Genomic DNA, 12,358 nt, shown 5'->3' on the forward strand with positions numbered 1-12,358 from the left:
GTCCCAAGAGGTCCATTCCCCATTGGTGGAAAGGCCAAGGGGAGACCAGAGTCGAGAGTTGCTCGGGTGGAGCTAAGCGGTGGTCAGCATGCTTCTGGCACGGGTCACATTGTTTGACGTGATCGGCAGCGTCTTTCTCCAGAGTGGGCCAGTAATAGCCGGCCCGGAGGACCTTTCTTGCCAGAGAACGCCCGCCGGGGTGGTGGCCACAGCTGCCCTCGTGGATCTCTGCGAGGACATAGTCTGTTCGTTCCTTTGATAAGCACTTGAGAAGTGGAGTGGAGAATCCTCTCTTAAAGAGGTCATCGTTTATGATGGTGTACCAGGAAGCGCACCTTGTCAATTTCTTTGCTTCCGACTTATCGGGCGGCAGCCAGCCCGTTGTGAGGTGCTTGACAATAGGGGTCATCCAATCCTCGTTCGTGCTAATGCTTATGGTTTTGACTCCAGCGGGACGGTTGGGGTTCGCGACATAAAGCAGGGCCAGTGTGCCTTGAATGACTGTTATGTTCAGACCGGGCTTCCCGGTGCTTGCCAACTTTGCTAAGGTATCCGCGCAGTCGTTTTGAGCCCTTGGGACGTGGCGGAATTCTACCTTACGGAAAGTTGTGGCCAACCGTTTCAGGTGGGAGAGGTATTGCTCCAGAATTGGGTCTTTGGCTTGTGCTTCACCGTTAGCCTGGGAGACTACCAGGAGGAAGTCGCAGCAGACGAGTATGTCCTGCGCCCCCAGGTCTCGCGCCGTTACCAGACCCGCTATGCAAGCTTCATATTCAACTTGGTTGTTAGTGGTCGGGAAATTAAAACGCAGTGACTGTTCTACGACCATCCCTGTATTGCTTTGGAGGACGACCAAATCTGGCTTATGTAGGACTTGCTTGATTGGTTGGTCTGTGCAAACTATGATGCTATGGGATTGGAAGTATCTTCTGAGTCGCCTGGCAGTGGTTAGGAGGGCGAGTGCCACCTTCTCGAGCATCTGATATCGGAGTTCTGCACCCTTAAGCGAACGACTGACGAAGTACACGGGTAGTTGGATTCCCGCCTCCTCTCTCACCAGCACGGAGCTCACAGCCTTGTCCCGAACGGCTAAGTATAGGTACAGGGGCTCCCCCGGTTTTGGACTTGACAGGACCGGTGGAGAGGTGAAAATCTCTTTCAGCCGAGAGAAGGCTTACTCAGCCTCTTCCGACCAAGCAAAGTTCGCTCCCTTCTTTAGTAGGGTATAAAGAGGTAGGGCTCGTAGGGAGGCCTTGGGGAGAAATCTTCCTATTGCAGCCATCCGTCCTGCCAGTTGCTGGACTTCTTTGACCGTCCGGGGGCTTTTCATGTCTACGATGACCTGACACTTCTCGGGGTTTAGTTCAATCCCGCGACTTGTGAGCATATATCCTAGGAACTTCCCGCTTTTGACCTCGAAGGTACATTTTTCGGGGTTGAGGCGCATATTGTGCTTCTTCAGCTGTTCAAAGACCACGACGAGATCGGCTGCGTGGTCGCCTTCCCTTGGTGTTTTTACGATAATGTCATCGATGTAGACTTCAACTGACTTCCCTATAAGTGCCCCGAAAATCTTGGTCATCATCCGTTGGTAGGTGGCCACTGCATTTTTTAGGCTGAACGGAAGCAGAGTGTAGCAATATGTCCCCCGATCGGTTATGAAAGCAGTCTTTTCTTCATCTTCTCTGTACATCGGAATTTGGTTGTACTCGGAATACGCGTCCATGAGGGACAAATACTCGTACCCCGAGGAGTTGTCCACCAGGGCATCGATGCTGGGGAGGGGAAAGGGGTCCTTCGGGCAGGCCTTGTTCAGGTCTGTGTAGTCAACGCACATCCTCCACTTCCCATTAGATTTCTTGACCAGGACCACGTTCGACAGCCAAGTGGTGTACTTGACTTCGCGAATGATCCCGGCTCGTAGAAGTTCGGTTGTCTGTTCCTTGATCGCTTCCTGCTTCTCTGCACTCATCTGTCTCTTCTTCTGGGCCACTGGCTTGAATTTCCGGTCTACTGATAGCTTGTGGTTGCAGAACGCTGGGTCGATGCCCGGCATATCCCGGATGACCAGGAAAATAAGTGCCCGTTACTCTTCAGAAGGTCTTCCTGTCGGTTCGACAGGTCCTGCGGGAGGTCTCGTGCCAGCTTCGTGATTTGCTCGGGGCAATGGCCGATCCGGACAGACCGAGCCTCCCCATCAGGGTTAAGGCGTTGGTCCTCTCTGGACTGGTCCACTCTCGGGTCGATGTCGGTCAAGCATGCTCCTGCTCAGAGGTGGAAGCTTTCGACTCTTTTCCCGCGGTCGGGCTCCTTCCTTTTGCGGTCCTCTCGTGCCATCCTGCAGCTGGAGTTATAACACCCCCTGGTCATGGTTAGGTTTCCGCGTACGGAAACTGCCCTTCCGGCCCATGGGTACTTCATCATCAGGTGGTGGGTGGAGACAATGGCCCGGTAAACATTGAGGCTCGGTCTACCGATGATGGCGTTGTACGCTGTTGGGCATTTCACCACCAAGAACCGGGCCTTTACAGTCCTGCAAACATCATGGTCTCCTAGGGAGAGGTATGTATCAAAATATCCTAAGGGCAGAACTCTGTCCCCAATGAACCCGATCAAGTCGTGGTCGTAGGGGATCAGGTCTTTCACAGATAAGCCTAGGGTTTTATAAGCATCATAAAACATAATGTCAGCGGAACTACCTGTGTCGATGAGAACCCGTCGTACCTTACCGTTTGCGATGAGGGCTTCCACGACAATCAAATCGTCCTCCTCGCCGGTGTCCGTGTCGTAGTCGTCTTCCGTGAAGGTGATGGGAACCTTCTGCTGCGGTGGGCGGAGGGAGCTGGGGAGAGGTCGTCCAGCGGCTGACATGATGACTCGAGTACTCCTCTTCCGACTGTTGTTTGATGGTCCGTCGGCGGTCCATCCTCCAGCAATCGAACTGACACTGACTAGGTTAGTCCCGTGGCGCCTTCATACTTCATCTTGGTCCCGCCAATCTGGAGATCGGCGTCGACCTGGACTTCTACGACGATCGGGGCTCCTGCGTCGGTCGGGACTTCGGCGACGATGAGGGCTCCTCGCCCGAGGGGGTGTTCGGGCTCGGTTCCTGGGCGGAGTTCGGGCCCGGGCTCTGGGCGGACGAGGGAGGTCGCCTGAGGAGAGAGCGACGTACTTTGACAATCTTCCGATTCTGACTAGTTCTTCTACTTTGTACTTCAGGTTCAGACACTCGTCTGTGTTATGGCCGGGGCTGTCATGGAATTCGCAGAACCTTTTTGAATCCAGCTTATCCCCCCGAGTGAGTAGTGGGGGGGCCTTGTCCCTGAGGTCGGTGGAGGCTCTCTCCCGCAAGATGCGGGAGAGGGAAGAGTTCAGGGGGGTGTAGCTATCGAACTTCTTCCGTTTTTGCTTTTTCTCATCCTGGCTCTTCCGCCGGGGCTCGCGATCGCGCTTAGTTTCTCCAGGGTCCCGGGCTTTCTCAGAGGGCCTATGGACTGGGTTTTGATTGGTTGACCTCAATGTCGCCGCTTCCTCCATGTTAATATATTTCTCTGATCGGGTTTGAAATTCCTCCAGTGTCCTGGCTTTCTTCCCATCTAGGGAAGTCGAGAAAGGACCTGGCCTGAGCGCTTGTCGTACCAAGATTAGGCGGACTTGAGGGGGGAGGTCCGAAATGTCTCATGCTTCTTTGTTGAAGCGGTTAAGGAAGGCCTTCAGGGATTCCTTCTCGCTCTGCTTGATCAGGGCTAGGGTCTCCTCTGATTTCGGAATGTTTCTCACTGAGGAGTACTGGGCTAAAAAATTTGACATGACTCCTTCCCAGTTGTGAATGGAGTTGTTGGGGAGGTTCTGGAACCAGTTCATTGGGTCCTTCCCCAAGCTCATCGGAAAGCAGCGGCAGTAGATCGGGTCGCTAGCTCCGGCATACTGCATGGCTCCCACGAAGAAGTTGATATGCTTAGTCGGGTCAGAGTCACCCTCGTAGAGTTTCATTTTAGGTCTTGACCATCCTGGGGGGAAAGAGGTTGCCATGATGTCTAGAGAGAGAGGGTCGTTGATCGTCTGCGGTAGGGTAACCAGGGCGTCGTGCGGGCGAACCGGGTCCCTGAGTGGTTCCTTGGTGGAAACGAGGCTCCTTCGTCCGGAGTAACTCCTGCGAGGGAAGTGGTGCCTCCGGTGATGGGAGGGTTGATTTACGGCTCTTTCCGTAGTCTGTTCTCGGCCATGGTCGTCTTGGTAGTTTGAAGGTGGGAGTGGTCTCCTTCCCGTCTCCCCCTCTTGAGAGAACATCGGATCCAGTCTGGATCGTTCTTCCAGTTCCTCCAGTTGGCGGAGGCGCGCTCGAAGGGCACGGATTTCGTCCCGAGTGTTGCGGGCCTGGACATTGCGTTCTTCCCCTACCTTCGGAGGATGCTCCTCTTCCATCGCCTTAACTCGGGCCTCAAGCCTGCACATGGCTTCGTGAGTAGCGTGGGGGGTGAGGATCCCTGGCTCCGGGGATCGTCCCCGAGGCGGAGTTGGAGGGGTAGTCCTCTGGGGTCGGGGGGAGGGTTGACGGTTCGCAGATTCATCAAGTGTTTCCACATGGCCCTCGGGAGTTGGGTTGAAACGGCGAGAAGTCTGTCGTGTCTCTACCATTGCGTCTCGTAGCTGTTCTTGTCTCTGACGGCACGCGGCGGAGGAAATGTTTACTTGATCCCCACAGACGGCGCCAAATGATCGGGATGATCACGGAGTGCTGGGGCAGCCAAGAGGGAAGAAGGGCTGGTGTGCTGACGAGCTGAGTGATCCTGGGAGGGGCTTCTGCAGGGGACTCCAATGCCAAAGTGAGTAGGGGAATCGAGTAAGTGAGTGGTGAGGTGAAGAGAATAACGTACCTTAGAATGGATGTGTCGCCTCCCTTATATACACGTTGGGGTATTAGGATTGGAGCCATGCAACGTCATGCATGGTCCGTACCGGTGGACTAGGAGCCGTTGGATCCTTCTGCTCCTCCTGTTGTTAGCAGTGATCCAACGGCCTAGAATCCCTAGGGACCCACCTCCCAACCACCCTAGTTCCGTAGGGTGGTGGGCCTAGGTCAACCTCTAGGTGGTGGGGTCTAGGTTCTTGGATCAGGGGAGGATGTCGTCCTGCTTGTGGTACAGGGCCCGGACATCCCACCCCGGTCGTCCCCTCGGGGCCTTCACCGGGTAACCCTGATCGGGTACTAACCATACTGGGGGTAGAGGTCGGTGTGTCTCCGTCCGTCCCAGAACAGGTACTAACCATACTGGGGTAGGGGTCGGTGTGTCTCCGTCCGTCCCTGAACATATCTATATCCATCTATCTATATCTATTAATACATATTTTATACATTTTTCAAATAAAATAAAAACAAATTGAAATATAAATTTTATTTTTTCTTAACTTTGAAATACATATTTTTTAAAACACTATTAAATCTGCATTTAATTGTAACAAAAAAAAACTGCATTCACATAAGTAATAAAAATTTTAAAAATAAAAAAATCGATTCAGTAATTTTAAGTTTAAATTTAACATGCATTTTCGCCTAGGCTTCTGGCCCGGGTTCGATCCCCTCTGAGGTCAAAAATAATACCGTTGTGGTCAGAGACATCACTACCGTATCCCAAGCCAAATTAATCACGTGGGACCCCTTTCCCCGTGAAGACTGGTGGCCAAAGAACCAAAAAAGTTTAAATTTAACATGCATTTTAAAACCGGAAAGAATTCTTAAAAATAATTAAATCAGGCAGCAATTCCCTCCATAACAAAAAACCAATAACACATTGCTATAAATAAAAAAAAACATATCCATCCATAAATATTAAAACTAATTTTATAAAAAAAAAGAGCAATGTGAATATTTTATTTATATTTGTTTCAACATTTTAAAACTCATCACATGTAAAAAAAAATATATGTGTCCAGTAAGGGAAGTTCACAAAATAAGTTTAATTTTTTTTAAACATGTTTCTACAAAGTAAAATATCATACTTTTTATTCACATTGTTGGTGACTTCATAGCTAACACACCATGAATTCTAAGGTCGAATCTATCTCTAGAATTAAGGTTACCTCCGACAGAAATGCTTTGAAGATAGTTGTCAGGATAATAGGCCTATAGAGGGTCTCCAACACCAAAGATCCTAATCAACCTGACTTTATTGACATGCTCCTCATGGATGCTAAAGTCTGTTTTAAAAAATTTCATTGAACGTTTTTAACCTTAATTTACCGAAAAAATTCATATTTTTAACCTTACTTTACCGAAAAAAATCATATTTACCAAAGAAAAACATAAAAAATTAAAGAAAAGGGGTCCATTAACTCATGGAGTAAGTGTTGTGACTTATTCCACTAACTTATAACGTGATACCCTCACAAATAACACAGAGCCAATGACATTCAGAATTTCCCCCAAATCGGGGATTCACGATGAACTCCTGTTTTGGCGAGATGATCGGCTAGGCCATTGACTTCTCCTTAAATGTGGTTTACTCCAAGACACCCCACCTCCCTCATCAATATAAAAGATCTTAAATTAAGAGTTAATCTAAATAACTTTTATCTAAAATGCAACTTATTTTTTTTGGAGTCATCTACCTCTATTCCTTTTCAACCACCCCATCCACCATCATCATCATCCTTGGCAACATCAAACTCATCTCTTCTCACATCTTCATCATCCCGGGCAAAGACTAAATATTTTCCTTTATTCAAAAACAATTTTTTCCTTTCCTCAACCAGATCTTAGAAAGATCAATGAAGAGAAGAACCCATAACAAGTAAATTTCTAGAATTATATATGGTTTCAAAATAATGGTGTTTTATAATATTATATTATTTTTAAAATCACATCCCTAACTGACTATTACCTATTTTTAGAAGCATCATAACCCATAGAAAAAAAATATTAAATCAAGAATGAAGAATTAGAAAGAACTGAATTTTTTTTCGCTCAGAGCCCACTTTAAGTGCCTAGGTTCATAAATCATGTATCTATCAAACCACATAGTGCCATTAGATATTAATACATTATAAGCTTTGAAATTAGTTTTAGTTTTTAAATATCTGTAAAATAAAATAAAAACATTTTAAAATTTGAAAATTAAACCTAGCCACATCTATTAAAGGGAAAACGTTCAAATCAATATAAAAAAATTATTAATATAAAAGTCAAAACTTTCAACATAAATGACAAAATATGAGATTATTTAATTTAGTTCTAGGACTAATATAAAAATTTAGATTCAAGTGTTAATATTGAACAAAATCTATCATGAACTTTGTTGGTTTTGGCCTAATTGTAACGGATGATAAAAGTCAGATCATGACTTCCACATGCTCCCCCATTTGGTCTTACACTGGATTCAATGCTAGCCGAGAGCCTATTCTTGAGATGGGATATCCAGATTTGTTATCCAATGGGGTTTACATCTCTGGTTTCTGAATATATTCTTCTGTTACATGATGGGTGGAAATCACCAGGGGCATCACACTCCCACTTGCAGTAATTGTGGAGGAATATTATAGGGACCTTAGTCAAGTTTTTGCCTTCTATACAATTTGGTTCATGTGAAGTTGTTCTCCAATGTGGTGAAAAACTATATACCAAAGTTGGCTTTGTATAATTATGTTCATACATGGGTTGAAGAGAGCCCTCCGGGTTTATTTCCTAATGTTACAAACAATCTAATATCGCTTTTTGATTCAGAAAGTTTTACTTTACCCTAAAATAATAGTTTTAAAAATCATGTGCATTATAAAGAAATATGAAAGATTTTACGTGTCAGATAAAATGCATATAAAAATTAATCTAAAAAACTATTGAAAAAACTTACAAAGAATATAAAATTTATTATATTTTTAACACTTTTAACAACATGCAAATGTTATTATTACAAAAAAAACAAAAAACAAAAAACGAGTTTAAAGTCTTATAATTATTTTCTCTGCTAAAAAGTATCATATAAAATAAGCACTATCTTAGTTCAGAAATTATCAACAAATTTTATCCTAAAATTCAAATTAAGATACAATTCACTTTTTTAAAATTTTTAATTTATTTTTTCATCATCTTATGTTTTGTTATACTATAAATTCAACATAAGATATATATAGTTTTTAAAAAATGTTAACAAAATTTTACATAGATCATCTCGAAAGATAGCAAAACCCAGTAAAAATAAAATCAACCCCGAAAAAAACCAGCCAAACACCAACAAGGACAAGAAAAAAAAAATACAAACGAGCAACATCCTAGAGAGAAACCCCCAAAAAGAGTTATAAATATACACAACAAAAATCAGCAAGCAAATCAAACCCATGCTCGATGTCTACAAAATTTAACATGGTCAACAAGCGACAAAACAAGCTCATCTTCTGAATAAATGCACGTCATGCCAATTTTATAAATTGATAATTATAAAAATAATTTCAAAATAAGTTTATCATTCTAACCCCTAGATATCATTTCTTTACTATTATGATTTTAAATTGAAATATCTTATGTAAAACTATTTTTCAAAAGTTTTTTCTCAATTAACATTAACATTTTTTATTTTTAAATAAATGATTTAATATATGAAATCCATAAGCAAACAATCTTTTTTTATAGTATAAAAAATATTTTAAATATATCTTTCTAACAAACATTTATATATTTGTGGAATTTTAAAGTTCTTAGAAAAAATATTTGGGCAATTAAAATTACAAAAATAAAAAAATAATGGTACACAAGTTTAATGATAAAGTCACCCGTGCAAAGCGTTGTATGGGGTATTCAACTAGGTGGTTTGAAGAAAGTCTGTGCCCACATCCGACAAACTCTCCCATACCCACATTCACCTCAATTTTCTCCATTGTTTCCTTTATAAATAAAGGCTTGCAGCAGCACTTCCTTCATCCCAAAATGAACCTAAATCATCTCCAGCCTCAATCTTCACATTTTCTCTTCAATATGGCTATTCCAATATTTCTTATTCCATTTTTCTATTTATCCTTTTAATAAAACGTTGTTGTTTATGCCCAGCCGGCCGAATGTAAACCCATGAGGTGCAGACCTTTACCCAACCTTATAAAATACCCCTTTTGGACCGCTGAGCAACCAAAACATTGCGGTCATCCTTCCTTCCAGCTAAACTGTCAATAGGACTTGGTGACCATGGTGATCATCGACGGAGCTACCTTGAAAGAAGCTTTTAATGTAGTAGTTACAAGGAAATTATCCCTGAGTTATGTTCTCGAGAAAGGATTTGAGGGTCACTCCGGTGTGGACGAAGAGAAATGTGACAGTTGCAGTGACTCAAACTCTGGCGGGGCATGTAGTTTCAACAACAATCTAAACCAATTTGATTGTCTCTGCGAAGGACAATATGATGGCCACGTTTGCAGCAAGGCGGCAGGATTACCGAAAACACTCGGTCGTTACAAATCAGAACAATTCCGTGTTGTTACCGGTGTTACAGCTGTAACAATCGTAGCGGTGGTCATATGTGCAGTTTGGTGGTTAATGCACAAGTCAGGATGCCAAGAAGATATTGAGGAGAAGTCGGTGATTGAAAGAAATCATGACAATGAAGATGACACACCACATCTTATGGATCTAAGCGCAAAAAGATGGACATGGTCAGATATCGAGAAGATTACCAACAACCGTAGTTCTAAGCTAGGATAAGGCGGTTTTGGTGATGTGTACAGAGGAGTGCTCAATGATTGTGATGTAGCAGTCAAGATATTGAGAGAATCCAGAAAAGATCATGGAGAATTCATAAATGAGGCCGAGAGCATGATCAAAACATCACACAAGTCACAAGAACGTTGTGAATCTTTTGGGATACTACTTTGATGGCTCCATGAGAGCTCTTATATTTGAGTTTTTTCCCGGAGGTTCCCTTGACCAGTTTATCTTCATAGATGGACCATCAGCTAAATCACCCTTGAGCATGGATGATTTATATAAAATCACAATGGGAGTTGCTCGTGGTTTGGATTGCCTACATTCAGGGTGCAATGCTCAGGGCCGTCTCAACCCTTAGGCTAGTAGAGCCCTCGCTTTAGGCCCCCAAATTTTTTAGGCCCCAATTTTTTTTAAAAAAAACTAGTATATATTTCAAAGGAAATTATCCAAGAATAGACCAATTAAATAGCATATTGAGTGCCTAAAAGAATAGATCTATTAAGTGAAACATTTATTTTAAATTAAATTCAATTTATTGTGTATTTTGAATTGATAATAAGTAGAGGAGGAGTGTGACTTTTCATTTAATCTCTTTGAATTATTCTTCTTCTACCCTCTCCAATTCTTCATCTACCTCTTGTATAGTGATATTTTTGGATTTCTTTTGAACATTGGGAAAATAAGGTCATTTGTTAATGAAAAGTTAAAAGAATACTGTTAAAATCATGAACTTTCATTAAAACATAATGAAAACTCAGATATTGATGGACTAGATTTATTTATAGAATTAAACATCTTAAAAGAAATTATACATGTAGAAATGATACACCAATTGACATACTTAATTATGTAAAAGGAATTGATTCTTTCCCAAATGCATACATTTTTTTTTTGAATTTTCCCAAATGCATACATTACTTATAGAACAATGTTAACAATTCCTATAAGTGTTGCTTCTGCGGAACGTAATTTTTCAAAATTAAAATTAATAAAATCATATTTAAGATAAAAAATGTCTCAACAAAGATTAAATTGGTTGGTTTTATTCTATTGAATGTTTTTTAAAAGAAATCAATTATGATAATTTAATAAACAATTTTCATCTCAAAAAGCCCGAAAAATAAATTTTATTTAAATTATTTATTTAAAAAATTAATTTTCTAAAGGCTCAATCTTAGAGTTCGCTTTAGGCCTTAATATTGGTTGAGACGGCCTGACAATGCTAAAATTGTGCATTTGGATATTAAACCAGAAAATATCCTTGAGTTGAAGACAGTGTATCATACAGGATTCAGAGGTTGCAAGAATGCAAGGTCATCTGTGCATAAACTTCATCAGTCTCAGCATCAGCCTGAATCCAAAACAAACAATCGGATTATTAAAGGCAAAGAAGGTGCAAGAATCACAGAATGGCAAAAATTGGAACAAAAGGAAACCAAAGAAGTAAAAGAAAGCCATACATGCATAGTCACATTATGAAGTTGGCAAATCAGTTGAGGAGGTAAGCTTGGATAGTTTGGAATATGAGCATCCACTTCCTTGTTAGTTGACACAGCTACCTGAACAGAACAACAAGTGCTCAGTTAGGACATGTTGCAGATGCATAAAAAAAGAAAGAGATATTTTCAAAAAGTTAATTTTCTGGTTTCTGGGAGTTAAGTGAAGTTAATTCATGTCTGCAACAGTTCAAAACTCAAGAATTGAGCTTTTGAGCCAGTTAAGCAAAAGTAATCCCACCCTCCAAATGGGAAGCACCATGGAGACTGAGACAGGAGAAATAATATAGCATCCACCTTACCAGAAACTGAAGATTCTTAGTTTCTTACCATTACTATATTCTTACCATGAGTAAAAGAATGTAAAACACAGTGTCCACAAGGTTGTTTTTTTTTTTAAGGGAGCAATACAATAATCTTCAATCATATTTTAGTCACCTGTTCACTGTGACCTTGTGGAAAGTACACCACGCGGCTTCCAAGTGCTGGCAAAGAGACAAGGGGGCCAGCACAAGCATGCCAAAGCTCTGAATCTAGAGCTGGCTTTTCCCCTGCAAAATCCATCCCATTGTCATGAATATGGAAGAGAAAAAGCTCATAGCTTGTCCCAAAGGACTAATTGATTTTGACAAACTCTAGAAAAATCCAAGATCTTAATAAAAAAACCACAAAGCAAATCCCATAATAGGTGTATTTATTTGGCAAATGAAGCTAATTTACTTTTTCTGATCTCTAAGCTGTGTCATAAACAGGACTAAACCAGATCCCAAATGGTTGAATTTCCACATACCCCATCTCAGAAAATTAAAAGATATGAAAGCATCACTCATGTTAGATAATAACAATTTCAGTAGCTAGATACATTAACAAAAATGGCAATCATTGAAGCTGCAATTAGCAAGAGGTAACAATTCATAATATCCAAGCAATTATGACATATTTGTCCATGTAATATAACGCTCCATAATCATGAATTAACATAAGGAAATATACCCTTTCTTGTCTAATGTACCCTTTCTTGTCTAATGTAGTAATGTTGCACCATCCAAAGAAAAAATGGTTAGAATCACATATGATAAATCACATGAAACTAAAAATTTGGAGCATAAGGGTGATAAAAGTTCGAATGTTATGAAAAGGCCGATTTAAAAAATATCTCTTGTGGGTAATCATC

General features: G+C 41.8%; 3 protein-coding genes across 3 annotated transcripts; all 3 read right to left on the reverse strand.

The window, feature by feature from the left end:
- Positions 1 to 2,268: 2,268 nt before the first annotated feature.
- LOC130712994 (uncharacterized) lies at positions 2,269 to 2,871 on the reverse strand. The gene has a single exon (XM_057562801.1). The coding sequence runs from the start codon at positions 2,869 to 2,871 to the stop codon at positions 2,269 to 2,271; it is 603 nt and encodes a 200-aa protein (XP_057418784.1).
- A 102-nt stretch (positions 2,872 to 2,973) lies between these two features.
- LOC130712995 (uncharacterized) lies at positions 2,974 to 3,540 on the reverse strand. The gene has a single exon (XM_057562802.1). It carries the CDS (start codon positions 3,538 to 3,540, stop codon positions 2,974 to 2,976), a length of 567 nt encoding a protein of 188 aa, XP_057418785.1.
- Positions 3,541 to 10,979: 7,439 nt separating this feature from the next.
- Positions 10,980 to 12,014, reverse strand: LOC130712996 (auxin response factor 8-like). The gene is made up of 4 exons (XM_057562803.1): positions 11,975 to 12,014; positions 11,623 to 11,735; positions 11,149 to 11,247; positions 10,980 to 11,039 (listed from the first exon to the last, which is right to left on the reverse strand). Exons 1-4 carry the CDS (start codon positions 12,012 to 12,014, stop codon positions 10,980 to 10,982), a joined length of 312 nt encoding a protein of 103 aa, XP_057418786.1.
- Between the last annotated feature and the right edge of the window lie 344 nt (positions 12,015 to 12,358).

This window comes from Lotus japonicus, chromosome 4 (assembly GCF_012489685.1).
Source record: "Lotus japonicus ecotype B-129 chromosome 4, LjGifu_v1.2".
Taxonomy (NCBI): domain Eukaryota; kingdom Viridiplantae; phylum Streptophyta; class Magnoliopsida; order Fabales; family Fabaceae; genus Lotus; species Lotus japonicus.